General features: G+C 42.0%; 1 protein-coding gene across 1 annotated transcript in view; it reads left to right on the forward strand.

Annotated features, from left to right (window-relative positions):
• The window catches only part of AFF1 (ALF transcription elongation factor 1), a 103,482-nt gene that overhangs the window by 39,017 nt on the left and 44,053 nt on the right, over positions 1-20,412 (forward strand). The window contains exons 6-9 of the mRNA XM_049789885.1: positions 5,662-5,706; positions 12,866-12,952; positions 16,133-16,169; positions 17,210-17,261. Coding sequence (XP_049645842.1) covers positions 5,662-5,706; positions 12,866-12,952; positions 16,133-16,169; positions 17,210-17,261 — 221 coding nt within the window. The remainder of the gene's footprint in view (positions 1-5,661; positions 5,707-12,865; positions 12,953-16,132; positions 16,170-17,209; positions 17,262-20,412) is intronic.

Here is a 20,412-nt window from a genome sequence, read left to right on the forward strand (position 1 = left end):
CTATTCCTAGGATCCTATTCCCAGGACCAGAGAGATAGTACAGGGGTAATGCCGTGCACAGCTGGGCCCACTTCCTTTTTGGCACCACATTTGAACTCTTCTGCTGGATGTGGCCCCAAAATCAAAGCTAAAATAAATAAATAAGGGGCCGGGCGGTGGCGCTAAAGGTAAGGTGCCTGCCTTGCCTGCGCTAACCTTGGACGGACCGCGGTTCGATCCCCCGGTGTCCCATATGGTCCCCCAAGCCAGGAGCAAACTTCTGAGCACATAGCCAGGAGTAACCCCTGAGCGTTACCGGGTGTGGCCCAAAAACCAAAAAAAAAAAAAAAAAAAAATAAATAAATAAATAAATAAATAAATAAATAAATAAATGAGTAAAATTGCTTAAATTCCAGTCTCCTGACCATTTTTCCACTGCAACTTCCTGGGGGCTGCGAGGGAAAGAGTTTCTGATTGGTTGATTGGAGGTGGCATTGATAAATATGTTGTTATTGTTATTGATAAGTTATGATAAATAGCACTTTTTCTATAGTGTGATACTATATCTGAAACATATTGTTCTGTGAGGTTGTGTGGAGTTTTAGAAATGTGAGAAAACATTCTGCTTTTAGAATATAGAAGATTGATCATTCTCGAAATGGTATTTTTGGGTTTGGGGGACCGCCCCTGGCAATACTCAGGAATCACTCTGTCTCTGTACTCAGGAGTTATTCCTAGTGGGCTCAGGAACTCAAGAGATGCTGAGGTTGAACCCAGGGTGGCTGTATGCAAAGCAAGCACTCTACCTACGATACTATTTTTCTGGTCCTTCAAATAATATTCTGAGAAGTCCCAAAACAAAATAAACTTTTGGGCAGATTTCTATTTCATAGTTTTAAAGATGCCATGAAATGAAGATATCTGTGCTCATTTCACAAATATTGCTTGTATGTATGTCTTTTTCCAGAAATATTCTAAAATGGGGAGATCAAATAGGAATAAAGCCTAGTTCCAGCCTCTGAGAAGCCACTTTCTTCTTTTCAAAAAGAAACTAGAAATAATTGGACTTGAGCGATAGTACAATAGGTAGAGAATACTCTGGTCTTTGGAGCCCTGTCAGGATTAAGTCCTGAACACTGTTGGATGTGGCCCTAAAAGAATAACTAGAATTGAGCTTCCACATGACCCATCAGTTCTAGTTTTTTGATATCTACCCTAAGGGCCCCAATTTTTTATTTAGAAAAGACATCTGCACTGTGTTTATTGTAGCACTATTCACAATAGCCAAAATCTGGGAGTAGCCAGCCAGCTGTCCAAAAAGAGATGAACGATTAAAAAAAAACCATGGTAAATATGCCCAATGGGACACTACTGAAATCATGCATTTTGCTCCCATGTGGCTGGAACTAGAGACCATGCTGAGTGAATAGAGCTAGAGGGAGAGGAACAGATCTCAGAATGATCTCTCTCATGTGGGATATAAAGAAATGTGATAGGAATTCAGTTTGGGGGAGACAGGGGAATATAACTGGAGGTGCTACTTGGACTTGGAGGTGGAGGAAAGTTGAGGAGGAAGAGAAAGTCTTCTAGGGAAGGCTGCCTGGGTCTAGCTGCCCCTTTCCCATACATGTAGTGCTATTGCTCCATCTTTCCAGTTAAGGTTTTTTTGAACAGTAACTAGCTTCCTGGCCATAGTGAATAAACTCAAACTCATCCTTTATCAGTCTCTTTACTCCTGGGAACATCGTTGTGGAACTTAGGAAGATTTTTGAAGTTAGTCTCACTTTTATTTGTGGAGCTTTCCCTTCTTCTGTCTGATTCTTCTTCTTCCTCCTCTTCCTCCTCCTTTCTTCTTCTTCTTCTTCTTCTTCTTCTTCTTCTTCTCCTCCTCCTCCTCCTTCTCTTCCTCCTCCTCCTCGTTCTTCTCCTCCTTCTCCTTCTCTTCTTTCTGATTCTTCTTCTCCTCCTCCTCATCTGATTCTTCCTCTTCTTCCTCTTCCTCCTCCCTTTCCTCCTACCCTCCTCCCCCCTCCTCTTCCCTCTTCCTCTTCTTCCCTCTTTCTCCCTCTTCCTAACTGAAAACAGGCTTCAGTTAGCTGAGCTGATGTGGAAATAATTTCACAATATATGTAAATCAGACTGCTGTATGAGAGAGAGAGAGAGAGAGAGAGAGAGGGGAGAGGAGAGGAGAGAGAGAGAGAGAGAGAGAGAGAGAGAGAGAGAGAGAGAGAGAGAGAGAGAAGAGAAGAGAGAAGAGAGAAAGAAAGAAAGAAAAAGAAAAAGAAGCCAGTTATTTAATAAAACCTACAGGAGAAGAAACTACCAGGGAATTTGCAATTTGCTACATGTTGAATTTTTTCACCTTTATAAAGCTTTTAAAGCGTTGGTTGAGGTGTCTATTCCCTAGTGTGGGGGCCCACATCTCTTAACTTTAGTGTCTGCATACTCATTCTGGTCGTCCCCTTCTCTTACCCAGGGTTTCTGTACTTGTACTTGGGGTCTACATCCTTTAGCCAAGTTGACCACACTCATGATTGGGGTCTGTACCCTTTAGCCACAGTGCCCTCACTCCTACCAGATTGCCATCGGGCATTACTGTGGCAGACACTTGCAGAGCTCACTCCTGGTAATTAGACTTGCATATCTTCCTGGGGTGCCCACATTCAGCTTTGGAGTTTGTGGCTTTGTGGCAGATGCTTTTGACATTGTCACTTGAGGTCCTGAGACCTTTTCCTTTTTGACTTTCTGTGTCAATCACAGTCTGCATTTGGTGGGTACATTCAGAACAGTAGCTTTTCCCCCTTTGACCAACTCAATGCTGGTGTTTGTGATATGATGACAGCAAGAACAGATAGAGTTGGCTATAATGGCAGTACACTGTGTATTTGGTGAGTGGGTGCTTCTGCTTTCCTTGATGGAATAGAATAATCATCTGCAGGTCCTGTGGCAAAACTGACCCCTGTGGGTGAGGTGGTCCATAATTTTGAGGCTTAGAGCTGGGTAGGACAGGACCTGCAGATGAGCATTTCAGAGTCATGCTCCAGCCGTCTATCATGGTTCCTGGATGAAGTATTTCCTGAAGAGCCACAGCTTGACCTGAGTTGTGCTGACAGAGGCCTTAAGTGAGTAAAAGGAAGGGGCGAACTCCCAGCTGTAGGCCCACGTAGAGAGCCCTGTACTGAGGACTGCTTTGTGAGGCCTTCCGGAAAGCAGCTTACTGAAAAGTGTTAGCATAGCAAGGTCGCCATTGCCCAGCAGCTGCCCTTCCAAGTCTCTCCTACCTCCCAGAACCCTGTAGGATGGTACTTTTCCTGTCCTCGTGGGCCTCTGTCCCATGAGGGTCTGGAACTAGCAACTACTCCTTGTTCCTCTGTTAAGTGGGGTCGAAATTCTCCTGCTATGGATACTTGTGTGCTGCTGCTGATAGAATGGTCAGGAGTCAAAAGATATGGAGTCAAAATCTCTGAGGCTGCCACGATGGTTCAGCCCACCCCCCACCCCTACACAGGCTCTCAGCAGGCCCATCTTCTAGGGGCTTTTTTTTTTTTGGGGGGGGGGGGTCCATATATATTGTCTTTAAGCTACTGTGTAAATGGTCTTTCAGCTTCCTTACACGTTGTTGCTGAACCTTGCTCGTTTTCCATTATTGACTGGGAGATCTTTTTCTGTGCTATCTACCCAAGTGTTTGGAATGGAATCATTGCTCCCAGGTGAAACATTTCCATTCCTAGCATAGGCTGCTAGGAGAATTCACAGTAAAAAATATCAGCTAATGTAGGGAGCTGTGGCTTTCTTTTGAAATTTAAATTCTAAATAAATTTGGAAATGATGGCCAATAAAGTAAGTCATGACTCTTATTATGCATAAGATACTTTCGGTTCATTCCTATTGATTATATCATGTTATAAAACAAATAGGAAATTTTGGCGATTATCAAATATCTTAACCAACTATTGACTAGTTAAGTCTTGTTATTCTGAAGTTGTAGCTTTCTAACCTGAGAGAAAATGGTCAAATCTTTGTTTGTCTTCATTCTAACCTGCTTCATAATATTTTCTTTGATTGCTTGATATTTTGATCAAATTCCCAGTACTTATTTCAGCAGCATAGAATGGAAGAGAATTATTTACAGGTCCAGAAGCATTGATTTCTCTCTGACATGTCTTTACAGTGCTTGATTACTAATGTTCACATGGTTTTTAGGCATTCCATACAAGTTTTGAAAAGCAAAAAGAAAATTGGTAAAGTTGTTGCTCTGCACAGTGCCAACAAGCAGGTTTGATCAAAGCGGACAAAACAAGGGTTACCTTTTCTTGAATTAATTTGGAGCCACTGCTCCAAAAGGAATAGCAATACTGTTTTCAAGATTTGATATGCATGGGGCTGGAGCGGTGGCACTAGAGGTAAGGCTTTTTGCCTTGCAAGCACTAGCCTAGGACGAACCATGGTTCGATCCCCCCCCTCGTCCCATATGGTTTCCCCAAGCCAGGAGCGATTTCTGAGCGCATAGCCAGGAGTAACCCCTGAGCGTCAACGGGTGTGGTCCAAAAACAAAACAAAACGAAAAAAAGATTTTATATGCTATAAAAACAGTCCCAGACCCTGGGATCTGACTTAAGATTTTGAGCACATTTAGGGTATGTTGGCACCTGGGTTAGATTCCCTCATCTCTACTTCTAGTCTTTCAACCCACACCAGATGCACTGCTGGATGTACTCCAACCATGCTCCAAAAAAACCCACTCTCAGGCAGGTCAAATCCTGTTGCGTTTGGCATATGTTTTCAAGTTTGCCCAGAATGTTGTGGGGATGCCTTGCTGACTGACTTCTCTCCTTGGGGATACTGGATTGAGGGGATCAGAGGCCAGTAAGCTTGACCTCTGAGGTCTAGAGTCAGTGACCCAGTCCTTTCTTGGCACTCAGAGCTGTAAAGAGTTGGCAGAGGGCTCTAAACTTACTACAGCCAAGAGCACCTGTGTGGAGTTTGGGTATACTGGCTTTTGAAATGACAACACCACTTTGTGGGATTTAGTTGTTTTCTGTAATGAAGGAAGAGAAGTGTACAAAATAAAATTCAAGTGTCATGATTCAATGAAGATTCTGTAATGTCATTCCTTAGGGCCCTGCGGTAGTGGTGAAATGGGTGAGAAAGAGATAACCTGTGGGCTGCCATTGGATAAACCTCGGTCTCTTTGGGGAAGAGTGTGCATGTCTGCATGTGTGAACTTCCGTATATACAGCCTACCGTATATGAGGTGAAGGGTGGCTTGGGACAGTTAACTTTTCAAATGAATTTTTGGTAAGTTTAAAGATTCAGAAAATAAAACACTGAATAAGTTTGCCTCCTTGTGGGCAGCTAAAGTATCTGGGCTCATTATGGACAGATGTTGGTTTTTATTTGTTTCCGCTTTTGTTGTCTGTTCTTCCCTTTGATTTGCTGGTGTTCTAATCATCTTTAACACATACGGTTTCTATAATTAGTTTGCCTTTAATTCTAGCAGAACCTTTTATACCACAATTAAGTCAGTGTAGTCACTAGGTTTTTTTTTTATTTCATTCAGAAGCAGGAAGGGTGGGCCGTAAAGTGATTATACTTTGGAGGGTGTTCCTCTGCTTAGTACTGGAAGCGAATATAGTCTCTAATTACCTTGTGTGAGCTAATCTTTTTTGCTCTCCCTTTCAGCTGACCTACTCCAATGAAGTGCATTGTGTTGAAGAAATTTTGAAGGTGAGTTCTTTGTCACTGCCCTTCCCTCAAAGGCAGATTCTGTGGGCAGCCAGCATAAGTAGTGGCAAACCCCTTTTAATGGAGACTCTCTCTGAGGGCAAAATAAAGGACAGAGAGAGTTCTTGGGATGTTACAGAATTCTCTAACAGATGTTAATAAAACATCCTGCAAAATTATTTGACCAGAGCATGAAGCCACCTCAAGTTTATTTTCTGGTTGACATCCATGTCCTAGTCAGGTGACTCCTTCCATTGATGCAGTAAAGGAGGCCCAGGGGTCAGTCACAGACTGCATCCCTCAGTGTTGTGGAGATGATACCTTATAAATGGCCTCATATTTAGTGAGATCAGGAGTATTTGATTTGAAGGGATAGGAAGTAAATGGGTTGACCTGCCTAGAAAGATTGGTTGTTGAAAACACTTTTGAGATGCTGTGAACAATATGTTGTTACAAATAATGTCAAATTGTTACCTATTTGTTTTGCTTTTCTTGCACAAGAATGGCAATTCTTCTAGAATTTAGTTTCATGGAGAAAAATCTCTCATGGCACGTGAATCAGCAATGCGTTTTTTTGCTTTTGGGACCTGTCCAATGCCAATTCTGGCTCCTGGCTTAGTGTTTAGAGATCCTGGCATTGCTGGAGGATCATAATGTGGTATAGCGGTTGGCAGTTTGCAAGGCAAGCACCTTGTCTCCTGCACTTCCTCTCCAAAACCTGGCTGGTTATGGTGGTGGTTCTTTCTTCTCCGCCTCCCTCTTTCCCTTCCTCCCTTACCCCCTTCCTTCCTTCCCATATTTAATTACCAGAAATTCAAGAGCCCAATTTAATACTCAAAAACAATTCTAGTGCAGGGTTTATTTCTGTTTCCTCCTTTGTGACACTTTTTTTTTTTAATCTGTCAATTGTTTGATTTATATTTTACTACAAAGCCTTTAGGAAAAAGCTGAGAACACATATCACACGTTTCCTATCTAATGGAGATGCTCTCCTCTTTTTTTCCCCTAAAATATACACTCTCCCGTATTTTGTTTTCATGATGGAATCCTGAGGTAGCATTTAAAACCCTGTTTAATTCAGTATGTTTATTTCCCTCTCTTTAATGAAGTTTTTTGTTTTGTTTTGTTTTTGTTTTTGTTTTTTTTTGTTTTGAGGGGTCACACCCAGCAGCACTCAGGGGTTACTCCTGGCTCTATGCTCAGAAATCGCTCCTGGCACGCTCAGGGGACCATATAGGATGTCGGGATTCGAACCACCGACCTTCTGCATGCAAGGCAAATGCCTTATCTCCATGCTATTTCTCCGGCCCCTTTAATGAAGTTTTTGACAAAAGTTGCCGAAACTTTCTTTCCCTAAGAAAAACATAATTTGTAAGGAAACAACTTTGTATTGCTAAAGATGAAAATTTTTGTTACCTAGCAACTTAAGAATAATAAAAAAGAAGTTAACTTTTTTTTTTTGCTGGTGATGCTCAGGACTTACTCTCTCGGCTATATGCTCAGAAATAGCTCCTGGCTTGGGAGCCCATATGGGACGCCTGGGAATTGAACTGCAGTTCGTCCTAGGTTCATGCGTGCAAGGCAAATGCCCTACTGCTTGTGCCACCGTTCCAGCTCCAAAAGAAGTTATCTTGATCAAACTTTTTTTTTCCTTCAGTTTTTGGGTCACACCCGGCAGCGCTCAGGAGTTCCTTCTGGCTCTACGCTCAGAAATCGCTCCTGGCAGGCTCGGGGGACCATATGGGACACTGGGATTCAAACTACTGACCTTCTGCATACAAGGCGAATGCCTTTACCTCCATGCTATCTCTCCAGGCCCCTTGATCAAACTTTTGTTTTGGTTTTGTTTTTGGGTCACACCTAGCAGTGCTCAAGGGTTACTCCTGACTCTGTGCTCAGAAATTGCTCCTGGCTGGTTCAGGGGACCATTTGGGGTGCCAGGATTCGAACCACCCACCATCAGTACTGGATCGGATACATGCAAGGCAAACACACTACCACTGTGCTGCCTCTCCGGCCCCCTTGATCAAACTTTTGTTTCATTCTTTCCCTCTCGTATTTCTGAAATTTTTTTGGTATAAGTCATAGAAATAACAAACAACTTAGTTATAAAATACAGCTTTAGCATTTTCTTCTGAAACGGTTGTTCTGTACTTGTTTCCAAAGTAAATGGAAACACATAAATTTGTTGTCTTCTGGTTGTATCAAATGCCTCACTTAGATTTTGATGGATGGGTATTTAACACCTAGCTTGTAGAATCCTTTATTGACACAGATATTACAGTATCAGACAGGCATGGGAGAAAGAGTTGGTGCTGGGGATTGCATACGTATCTGCTGCATGCAAGGCATGCTAGTTCATTATTTTTTCATATTTATTTTATTTAAAGAACATGTATTACAAAGTTAACTGTACTGCATTTGTTTCCAGATAAATGAGAACAAAAATTATTTTAAAAAGAATAAAAAAGATGGGACTGGAATGATAGCACAGTGGTGGGGCATTTTCCTTGCACGTGGCTGACTCAGGACAGAACTGCGTTCAATCCTCAGCATCCCTTATGGTCCTCTAAGCCAGGAGCAGTTTGAGTGCATTGCCAGGTGTAAGCCCTGTCACCGGGTGTGGCCCAAAAACCCAAAAAGAAAAGAAAAGAATAGAAAAGGAAATGAAGAGAAGAAAGGGGAGGGGAAAAAATGAAGTATAGAGACAAGAAATTTTTGAAAATTACTATATCTCCAATGAGGTTATTAAGTTATTGGCAGAGGATTTAGTAAGCTCTTGCTGTTAATTGACCATTCTGTTATTTCATTTGTTTCTGAACATTAAATGATTTCAGTTACACAGTGGCATCTAAATTGGTGTGTTCCCATTGGGATGACACCAATTTGTGAAAGTTTATGAAACAAAAATGCAGTCGCACAGTTCAATAATTCAAAGCACTATTACTGATACTGAGGCTTTTATAGGAGGTATTTTTTAGCTGCTGGATCTCCCGGAAATATGAGAAGGGAGGGCAGAGAGAGGGGCATCCCTCACTCCAAAAATGCCTTGTGATATCAACCCAAATACCAATATACCTGGAGTTGGTCAGAATGGTGACTCTGCAGAGAGTTATATAAGAGTGGTGAATCAGGGCCATAGGCAAAATGGCAATTATGGGTGTTGGGTGCAATAGCTTCCACAGCATGTCTGTGTGTGTGTGTGTGTGTGTGTGTGTGTGTGTGTGTGTGTGTGTGTGTGTGTGTGTGTGTGTGTGTGTGTGTGTGTGTGTAGAACCTGGTCTGTCTTGTGTTCTCAAGATTCTTGAGAATAGATTGAGTCTATAGAGCTGCCCCAGTGCAGACATGAAGACTGCATTTTCACACTTGTGCTATTTCTTTAGCACCAGATGAGCCTTTTTACTTGGATAGATTTTTCTCCCCACCTACCCAGCCAAAAGCATTTTAATGGTTTCTTGCTCTCCTGGAAATGCTCGAAAACAAATATTGATACAACAAAAAGTTGTTATTTTCTTTGGAAATAATAAATTGGGAAAGCGAACAGCAGGGACCAGTGCACCGAGGGCATGAGTCTATACATTCCCTTCTCATCTTTAGCCTAGGATAATGCAGATATTCTCATTTTTCTTAGATCTCAATTGCTTGATCAGCAAAATAAAGGCACTGGTCCAATTAGTCTTTCTAGGTCTCTCGTCATTCTTCATACTTTTCCATCTGATTCTTTTTCTTATCTGTATATCAGTTTATAGTTTGTCAGAAATGCAAGGGCCAGAGTGATGCATAGTGCTAAGGCGTTTGCCTTGTATGCAGCTGACCTGGGATGGACCCCTGACAATCCATATGGTTTCCCCAAGCCTGCCAGGAGCGACTTCTGCCCACAGAGCCAGGAGTAACCCCAGAGCATTGCTGGGCATGGCTCCCCCAAAAAAAGTTTGTCAGAAATACAGAAACAGTCTTTCTTATGAGCAATAGAGACTGTAAAAGGTTCTCTATGAGATAAAATCTATAGAGAATCTGTCATAGAGAAAAATTTGCCATTTTCTGGGCAGATAGTATGCTAGATACATATTTTGATTGTTTCAGGGCTTACTCCTGGCTCTGTGCTCAGGACTCACTCCTGATGGAACTCGGGGGATCCCAAGCAGGGGGAGAGAGAGGGAAGGGGAGAGGGAGATTCTTCAACCTTTCTGCAAATGGAGAGCAGTGGAGCCTGCTCTGCATCCCTGTCTGGCACCTGCAGTTAGGGCAAGGCCCACAGCCAGTGGTTTTCCACCTTACTACACCTGCAGGCTGTACCAAAGTCTTCAGAACAGCTACTGAAGAGCACTGTGATATAGATGATGGTTAAGATGGTGAGATTTTTGGCATCTTTTTTACCATATCTGTCCAGGGACTCAGGAAGTAGGAAGTATGTAAATTGTTGCATATGACTGATAGACCGCTGAGGGCCTCAGAGAATGCATGCACTCTGCAGTTGCCTAATTGCCTAGCTGGATGAGCCAGAAGCACTGAGAGAACAAAGGATGTTGTCTGGGGGGTGCTCAGTGCCTTAAATCACGGATACTCTGGGTTTGTACTTCCTGTCACTTTGAATAGACCAATGCCTGACAGTCTAGGGAAAAAGAACAGTGGATCTACAGTGGTGCAGAACTGAGATTTAAAAACTAGACTTAATTCAAAGTGATGATGCCTTTGGTTTTTTTGAGTGCAGCCGGTTCCCACTTATCTAAGCAACAAGGGAAATCTAGATAGAAAGATATTCGTGCCAGAGTCACTGAGAATTCAGGGCTGGGGTGTCAAGCACAACTCAGACAGACTGGTGAAATGGAGTTATGAGTTAGTTCCAGGTACATACCTTTAGGCCATATCTCCATTTCCTGAAAGAGAACACTCCAGTTTCCTTCTTCCAACAGAACCAGAAAAGGAATGAGGGGTCGATGTGAGGTGCACTATGAGGAAAGGTGAGAAAGACAGGCCCAAGCCAGGGTGCACTTTGGTGCTGGTGGTGGGTGGCAAGGAAGGTCAGTGTTACAGAAACCACTAATCACAGCACACAACACATTGCAATGGCAAGAAATGTGGCCTGTGTTGAGCTACATTTTGTCAGGTCTGTAACTATTTTATTTTGATTTTTGATCTGTATCTGGCAGCCCCGTTGGCCACATTTAAGTCAAGAGAGCCCTTTCCACTGTAATATCCAGCCATATAAACCATTTTCTACATTGTTCTTTCTTGTTTTGGGGCCATACCTGGCATTGCTATGAATGTATTCCCAATTCTGTACTCAGTCATTACTCCTATTGGGGCTCAGAGGGGCTGTGCCTGAAATCAGACTGGGTTGGCTGCATGCAAGGCATGCCTTTCCCCTTTTCCATCTCTCCAGTCTATCCGCTGGATTCTTTCTCTCTGGAAAGCCATGATCTGTGGTCTCTTAGCCATTGGCTTCCAGGGGGACCTGGTCCAGTATTTTGGGTCTTGGTTTTCTCGTCTCTATAACTAACAGTATGTAGGGAGTAATTTATCTTTAAAACCTTTGCATTTCTTCAAAATGGAAAATGGGTTAGAGCAAACTCAGAGGATTGAACAAAGGCTTGACATTGCTGGAAGCCTGGAAACCATCCTCAGCACCACATGGCTCTCTCCTTTAGTTAGTGGTTTTCTTTTCTTTTCTTTTCTTTTCTTTTCTTTCTTTCTTTCTTTCTTTCTTTCTTTCTTCTTTCTTTCTTTCTTTTCTCTTTCTTTTTTCTTTTCTTTCTTTCTTTCTTTCTTTCTTCTTTCTTTTCTTCTTTCTTTCTTTCTTTCTTTTTTCTTTCTCTTTCTTTCTTTCTTTCTTTCTTTCTTTCTTTCTTTCTTTTCTTTCTTTCTTTCTTTCTTTCTTTCTTTCTTTCTTTCTTTCTTTCTTTCTTTCTTTCTTCTTTCTTCTTTCTTTCTTTCTTTCTTCTTTCTTTCTTTCTTTCTTTCTTTCTTTCTTTCTTTCTTTCTTTTCTTTCTTTCTTTCTTTCTTTCTTTCTTTCTTTCTTTCTTCTCTTTTTCTTTCTTTCTTCTTTCTTTCTTTCTTCTTTCTTTCTCATCTTTCTTTTCATGATGGTAGGGTAAAAGTAGAATGAAATGTAATTCATTAATGGGATTACAAAAATCAAAAGTCAAGATAAAAAAATACTACAGATTTAGGGGTCTGAGAGATAGAACAGCGGTAGGGCATTTGCCTTGGATGTGGTCAACTCAGGACAGACCCAGGTTCCATCCCTGGCATCCCATATGGTCACCAGAGCCTGCCAGGAGAAAATGTTTGAGCCAGAGCCAGGAGTAACTCCTGAATGCCACTGGTTATGACCCAAAAACCAACCAAAAAAAAAAAAAAAAAAAAACACTATAGATTTCTGGGGCCAAAGCAATAGCATAGTGGGTAGGGTATTTGCCTTGAATTCAGCTGACCTGGGTTTAATGCCTGGCATCCCAAATAGTCCCCTGAGCCTGCCAGGAGTGATTCCTGAGTGCAGAGCCAGGAATAACCCCTGAGCACCGCTGGTATGGCCCCATCCCTCCACTCCCACCCCCCAGATAATTACAGATTTCAGAAATTCCATGAAAATCAAGAGGATAGAAACTTTCTTTTCATGGAAATGGTAGGTATGATTTTAAGGCCCTCTCATCCAGAACAGATCTTATATACTAATAGTGTGTGCATCAGGGAAGGGTCAAGTCCATTAAAATTCTCCCAAGCGGAACAAGTGACCTGAATTACTTGTTTGCTTAAGTCAAACAGGAAAAGCTGTTCTTCCTTTGAACTTAAATAATATCCAGGAAATGTGATAAAGAAGTTGAGCTAGAAGAAAGCATTGAGCAGAAGACTTGGTTTTCAGTTCCCTAAGTCCTGGTAATACTTCTTCCGTTGGATTAGCTTTCAAGTTCAATGTTAAAGCCGTTCATGTTCTGTCAGCACCCCTCTTTTTAATCTCTGAACAGACTTCTGTTTTCTGAGTGGGAGATTTTGAGTTTTTCAGCATAGTACAGTGGTAGTGAGTTGCGTGTTTATCTTAAATAAATAGTAACGTGACTTTGCATTTTATTTAGCCACTAGTCAAATCTGCACTGGCTTCAGAGTGAAACACTAATAAATGCTATACCCATTTACTTTTTTTTTTTTCTTTCTTATTTCCAGGAAATGACCCACTCATGGCCTCCTCCTTTGACAGCAATACACACGCCTAGTACAGCTGAGCCCTCTAAATTCCCTTTTCCTACAAAGGTAATTTCTTACAAGAACAGTTGGCTTCGTTGCACAACCAGTGGAGAGTCTGGAGTGTTGCACTGGGTCTGATGACTCAAGTAAATACTTGTTGAAAACTTTGGGGGGTTAGAGTTAAAAGTTTTTAGGGGCCGGGCGGTGGCGCTAGAGGTAAGGTGCCTGCCTTGCCTGCGCTAGCCTAGGACGGACCGCGGTTCCATCCCCCGGCGTCCCATATGGGTCCCCACAAGCCAGGAGCAACTTCTGAGCGCATAGCCAGGAGGTAACTTCCTGAGCATCACCGGGTGTGGCCCAAAACCAAAAAAAAAAATAAGAAAAAAAAAATTAAAAAGTTAAAGTTTAGGTTCATTTAGATTCTATCGTACTTTGTGATTATTATATATGTTCCTATATATTGTTGCTTGGAGCTACACCCAGAAGTGCTCAGAAGTTACTCTTGCAGGCTTGGGGGACCATATAGGGATGCTGGGATCGAACCCAGGTTGGTCACTTGTAAGGCAATGCCCTACCCACTGTGCTATCCCTCTAGCTCCCTACTTTATGCTGTTTGAAAAATTTTGTCGTTTCAAATGATGGTCAACAAGATTTTTTTTTTAATCAAGAAGTTTCATTTAAAACTGGAGTGGGGGGAAAGAAGGTAACACATTTGAGAGAGAAGGCAGAGAAGGCAGCCCTAGAGGAAAGAGAGAACCCCATAAAGTAAAAGGAAAATCTGGATTAGAACGCCTTGGAATAAGGATGCAGTTATTCCCAAGTGCAGTGCATGAATATTTGGTATTTATTGGCCTTTGTAACTTGTAAAGCATACAGAGCTTTCCATGTCAGTCCTCTCATCTATTTGAGGAAAATGGGTAAAAGGGAACCACAAAATGAGGTAGTTCAGAGAATTTGGGTTGGGCGAGAGAGACAGTGGGTATGACAGTTTTCCTTGCACCTATTGGCCAGGATTGGGTGAGCCCAACTTTCTTCTCATAGCCCTGATCTTTTTTCTTTCTTTAAAAATTTTTATTATAGGGACTAGAGTAGTAGTACAGTGGTAGGGTGTTTGCCTTGCACGTGGCTGACCCAGGTTCGATCCTGGGCATTCCATATGGTCCCCCAAGCCTGCCAGGAGCGATTTCTGAGTGCAGAGCCAGGAGTAATCCCTGAGCACCACCGGGTGTTGCTCCCCCCCAAAAATTTTATTATAGTTCATCTGGCTTCTGGCTTCCTCTTTGATTCTAGAGACTAGCTCTTGCCAGATATGGGGTTTGGGGAGGCCCCATACCAGAGCCCTTCTCCCTAGCCTGGGGAGTGCTGGGAGGCTTGGCAGGCCCCCAGCCGTCCTTGTCTTTTTCCCTTGACTCCAGGCCTTCCCTGGGTGCCAGCTCAGATGGCCAGAAGTGGGTTCAGGTGGACTCTTAGTGGTCCTCAGGCTTCCCCCCTACCTCTCCCTACACTAATGGGAATGCGCTTTGGGAGGAGGGCGGGCCGTTCTAGCACTGGTTTATGTTGGGACTGGAATTTTTTTCTCCTTGTTTTCCTATTGATAGTATTGTATGCATATGTTTTATATATCCATAACATCCATCTTGTATTGTGACCTTGATACTGCCCTACAAATCTCATTTCTAATATTTTAGTGCCTCAGTCCCAACCCTTATTTCCCCCCATCTTCCCATGTAGGTGCAGCTCATGACATGAAGCTCACCACATAGAGTGATAAGTGCAGTTAGAGAAATAACAACACTGAAAACTATCATAACAATGTGAATGAATGAGGGAAAAAGAAAGCCTGTCTCGAGTACAGGTGTGGATGGGGTGGGGAGTAGGTAGATCCGGGAAATTGGTGGTGGGAATCCTGCACTGGTGAAGGGGGGTGTTCTTTACATGACTGTAATCATACAACTACAATTATATTTGTAATCATGGTGTTTAAATAAAGATAATTTATTAAAAAAAAAAGGAAAGAAAATAAAGTTAAAAATTAAAAAAAGAATTTATTATAGTTTTCCAATACTGTCAATGATAATGGTTTCAAGCACATAGGGTTCAAGTACCTCACCAGAGTATCTGTTTCCCTCCACCCTTGTCTCATGGTCGTGTATTTCTTTTGCCCCACTTCCCTTATTCTTCTATGATAAACTCAATACTGTATATATTCTTGGGTTCTATTGACTTTGGCCATTTGTTGTTCCCTTACTATGTTTCTTGTGTTTTTGTTTGTTTTGGGGGGCCACATCTGGCGGCACTGAGGGGTTACTCTTGGCTCTGTGCTCAGAAATCGCACTTCTGGGGCCGGTGGTGGTGCTAGAGGTAAGGTGCCTGCTTTGCCTGCGCTAGCCTTGGACGGACCGCGGTTCGATCCCCCGGTGACCCATATGGTCCCCCAAGAAGCCAGGAGCAACTTCTGAGCGCATAGCCAGGAGTAACCCCTGAGCGTTACCGGGTGTGGCCCAAAAACCAAAAAAAAAAAAAAAAAAAAAAAAGAAATCGCACTTCTGCCAGGCTCGGGAGACCATATAGGATGCCGGAAATTGAACTCAGGTCTGTCCTGGGTCGGCCTCATGCAAGGCAAATGCTCTGCCGCTGTGCTATCTTTCCGGCCCCATACTATGTTTTTTTATATCTGCACTGAGAGATCTGGAATTTGTTTTCTGACAATACCCAACAGTTCTCAGGACTTACTCCTGGCTCTGTGCTGCCAGTGCTTGGAAGACCACAATGCAGTGTCAGGCATGTCTTTGTGGAAAGCAAACTCTTCTACTAGTATACTATACCTCTGGAATTAGTGCTGGCTTTATAGGAAGCGAATTGACACCTGATTTGTATGTTTTTGTTTCATTGAAAACACTACCACCTTCTGCTTTTTGTCCTTTTGGAATAACCTTCAGATGTAGGAAGAGCTCCTTCAGCACTGTTCTGGCCTGCTTAGTATACAAGTACATTAATAGCATATTTGTTTCTCTATTATTCCAAAGGAGGTTATATATTGATCCAGTATATTGTCATGTTAGATATCTTGCCCATTTTCTTTGATGTTATTTTGGGAAAGGTGATTTTTTTTTCATTGCTAGTTATAAAACATACTTTATTTAAAAAAAATATCTCTGAACTGAAGCAAGAAACTGTTATATAAAAATTAAATCCATCATTACTTATCAAATTAGCAGCTTGAATAGAATTTTTCTTTCTTTCTAGGATTCTCAGCACATCAAATCTGCAACCCAAAACCAAAGTAAGTAAAGACAGGGAGCCAATAATGGGGCCTGTGGGCTGGAGGCCACAGCCTATGCACATGATTGTTTTAAGTCACTGAGAATCTCCTGCGAATTCCTGTCACTTGGAGTCTGGGAGGTCTTACTTGCTGTTGCAAGGATAAGGCCTTTGTGGGGAGCGGGGTCTAGCTGGCTTCACAGAATGTCTAGTTCTGTGTTAGATAAAGGGAGGAGGGATGGTGTACAGATGCACTTTTCTGAACAATATGATAGACAACAGTATGTCGCAGTGTGCCCACAAAAGAGCTGTTTTCTGGGGTTTAGGGACAGGTTGGAAATCTGACTTGCATTCCCTGTTCATGTGCACATCAGAGCCCTTACAGGCTGGCACAGCGGTCCAAAGATCTTCTACCCCTCTGATTTCTATACTGGTCTTTGCTCCTAGTCACAAGGAAATTTTGAATATCATATACAAGTTGCTGCCACCCTGAGGATGAAATACTAATTACAAGTCTCCAAGGCCTCCCCTGTGACACTTGGGGCATCTCTCCTTCCCAGCCTAACAAACAGGCCTTTGTGTGTCTGCTGAGCTTCAGATTTTGTTTTAGGTCTTGGATGATAAGCCAGACAGCTTCCACAGTTTCTCAGCTGCTCTGTTGCCCCCTCTTGAGGATTCTTTTTGCACCCTCTTAGTCTTCCAGAGAAACTGTTGTTCCTGTTTAGACCTTTGCTGACGTGATGTCTGCTGTCAACAAATAAGGTCACAACTTTCCATCCTGGATATCTGTGACCTCCCCGGAGTCTCATTTCTCTCCTGCTTGCCTCTCGAGGACTATCCTACGCACAGTCAAATGGGAGGGATTTTAGTCCAGAACAACTGCTTACTCTGGTCACACTTGATGTATCTGGGCATTGTGGGGTGATCTGGAACACTTGAGTATCCCACATGTGGGAGAGGGGAGTAAGGAAGAGGTGGACAGTGGCAAAGAGAAGTGAACACAAATAAATAAATAAATAAATAATCGGTATTCATGTTGCTCATTTTTTTCCACCCCCACAGAACAATATGATACTTCTTCACAAACCCACCTTAATTCTCAGCAGGGGACATCGTAAGTAAAACGTTTCTGCTTGCCCAAGGTTTTTCATGTAACCTTGTCATTTCCCATGTAAGTTTGTTGCTTAGCCATTTTTTTTTTTTAAAAATCTTACTTACAGATAATGACTTTCATAAAATACTGCTGCATTGTTAAGGAAAGGCCTCTATATTCACATTTGGGTTAAACTCTGTTTAACTCAGGGGAAGCTGGTTGAAAGTATAGGTATCATAAGAGAGTTTGTTGAGGGGTTTCTGCAAAATAAAGGCATTTGAGCTATTGTTTACATATTTCCATTCATTTTTAACGGTAGAAAATAGAATACTGATTTTCAGAATTTAAGGCTAGCATAGTTTCTTTCACCTTTTTACGTTTTAAGACTTCTTGCCACTTTTGTGGGTGGTGCCTGGGTTTGTACTTGTTATCATGGGGTGGGCTAAGGCTCAGATTCAGGACCTCACACGGGATGACTTGGCTTTTTTTTTTCTGTGTTTTATATGAGCCTTGGCCTTTCTGGCCCAAAGTGGCTCAGTTTTTAACTAATAAAGCCTGGGTCGGGTTGCCTGATCATTCTTGACTAAAATTGAGTAAATTAAAGTAAATATTTTAAAGTTAGCATTCTGAGTTTATTTGTTATTTGAGAAACACCCAGCAGTGCTCAAGGCTTACTTTTGCTCAGGGATTGCTCCTGCAGACAGAAGATACAGGTTCCATTTTAGATACTGCATCGTCCCCTGAACTGTGCCACTAAAAACCCCAAGTACTGAGCTTGGAGTAGACCCTGTGCACTGCCAGGTGTGACCTCAAGCTCCTTACTTCCACCCCCTACCTCAAACAGGCCAACTTCAACAAGGAAAACTAGAAACCAGAGTGATATATAGTGGGCAAGGGCACTTGTGTTGCACACAGCTGACCCATGTCCCATCCCCAGTATTCCTTTATGGTCCCCTGAGCACAGTAAAGTGTGGCCCCAGCATAAAAAAAATATGCAGAAAAGAACACAAAACATAAATTACCAGTTTTGGAATTATATTTTCCTGAGTCATATTCTATAATCACCCTTTAAGTAATACATGCTATTGTATTTGCTCTTAGAATAAAGGCCAAATAAGATAAAGAAAAATAAATTTATTAAATGCCTGTTATGTAATAGTTAAAGTGTTAAGTAAATGACTGAATTTATGTTCTACAAAATAAAAATAGCTCTCATCACTCTCTAACATGATTTTCATGCTAATTGTATAAATATTATTATTTGGGTTTGGCTCCAAGTGACATGAAGATGATACAAAAGTTTCCTCTATTTGTCTAGTCAGTGCTTCATTATTGAGCACATGTGTGTCCCTGACAGTACCTATAAATATAGAGACTGGGCCAGAGAGATAATACAGGGATAAGCCTTGCACATGGCTGACCTCCATTCAATCTTCAGCTCTGTATAGGCTCACCTGAGTATCACTAGGAGTAATCTCTGAGTAGATAGAGGAGTGAGCTCTAAACAGTGCCAAGTGTGGCCCATTCCACCCCTCCATTTTGTCTAATGTAGAGGAACCAGAGAAATGACACAGCAGGTAGGGCACTTACCTTGAATGCAGCCAACCTGAGTTTGATCCCTGGTATTCCTTATAAATCCACTAAGCCCTTTGGGATTGATTCTCCAATACGAAGTTAGGAGTAAGCTCTGAGCACAGTTGGAATGTCGTGTCTGTTCCTCCTGTCCCCCAGTAAAAAGTCTAACTCTGACCCAAAAGATGCTATTTTTGTCTTCTCAAGTTTTGTAAGTAAGATGTGAGTTGTTTTGTAAGAACCGGATAATGCGATACTGACAGGCAGAGGAGTAGGGTTTTGGACTATAGTGAGACTTGGATGGGAGTGGTAATCCAAGAAGGTTCCTCAGAGAAGATCGCATTTTATCTAGAGCCAAAATTATGAGAGAGAAATAAGAAAACGTGCCATCTTTAAAGAGGCTTGTAAGATCACGCTGCAGGCTGGGAAGATATGTGAGGCTATCAGGGAAGAATTCTTTTTTTTTTTTTTTTTTTTTTTTTTTTTTTTAACTTTTTTTTTTTTTTTTAATTTTTTTTTATTTAAACACCTTGATTACATACATGATTGTGTTTGGGTTTCAGTCATAAAAGGAACACCACCCATCACCAGTGCAACATTCCCATCACCCAAGTCCCAAATCACCCTCCTCCCCACCCAACCCCCGCCTGTACCCTAAACAGGCTCTACATTTCCCTCATACATTCTCAATATTAGGACAGTTCAAAATGTAGTTATTTCTCTAACTAAACTCATCACTCTTTGTGGTGAGCTTCCTGAGGTGAGCTGGAACTTCCAGCTCTTTTCTCTTTTGTGTCTGAAAATTATTATTACAAGGGTGTCTTTCATTTTTCTTAAAACCCATAGATGAGTGAGACCATTCTGCGTTTTTCTCTCTCTCTCTGACTTATTTCACTCAGCATAATAGATTCCATGTACATCCATGTATAGGAAAATTTCATGACTTCATCTCTCCTGACAGCTGCATAATATTCCATTGTGTATATGTACCACAGTTTCTTTAGCCATTCATCTGTTGAAGGGCATCTTGGTTGTTTCCAGAGTCTTGCTATGGTAAATAGAGCTGCAATAAATATAGGTGTAAGGAAGGGGTTTTTGTATTGTATTTTTGTGTTCCTAGGGTATATTCCTAGGAGTGGTATAGCTGGATCGTATGGGAGCTCGATTTCCAGTTTTTGGAGGAATCTCCATATCGCTTTCCATAAAGGTTGAACTAGACAGCATTCCCACCAGCAGTGGATAAGAGTTCCTTTCTCTCCACATCCCCGCCAACACTGTTTATTCTCATTCTTTGTGATGTGTGCCATTCTCTGGGGTGTGAGGTGGTATCTCATCGTTGTTTTGATTTGCATCTCCCTGATGATTAGTGATGTGGAACATTTTTTCATGTGTCTTTTGGCCATGCGTATTTCTTCTTTGTCAAAGTGTCTGTTCATTTCTTCTCCCCATTTTTTGATGGGGGTTAGATGTTTTTTTCTTGTAAAGTTCTGTCAGTGCCTTGTATATTTTGGAGATTAGCCCCTTATCTGATGGGTATTGGGTGAATAGTTTCTCCCACTCAGTGGGTGGCTCTTGTATCCTGGGCACTATTTCCTTTGAG

Source organism: Suncus etruscus, chromosome 16, assembly GCF_024139225.1.
Source record: "Suncus etruscus isolate mSunEtr1 chromosome 16, mSunEtr1.pri.cur, whole genome shotgun sequence".
NCBI lineage: Eukaryota > Metazoa > Chordata > Mammalia > Eulipotyphla > Soricidae > Suncus > Suncus etruscus.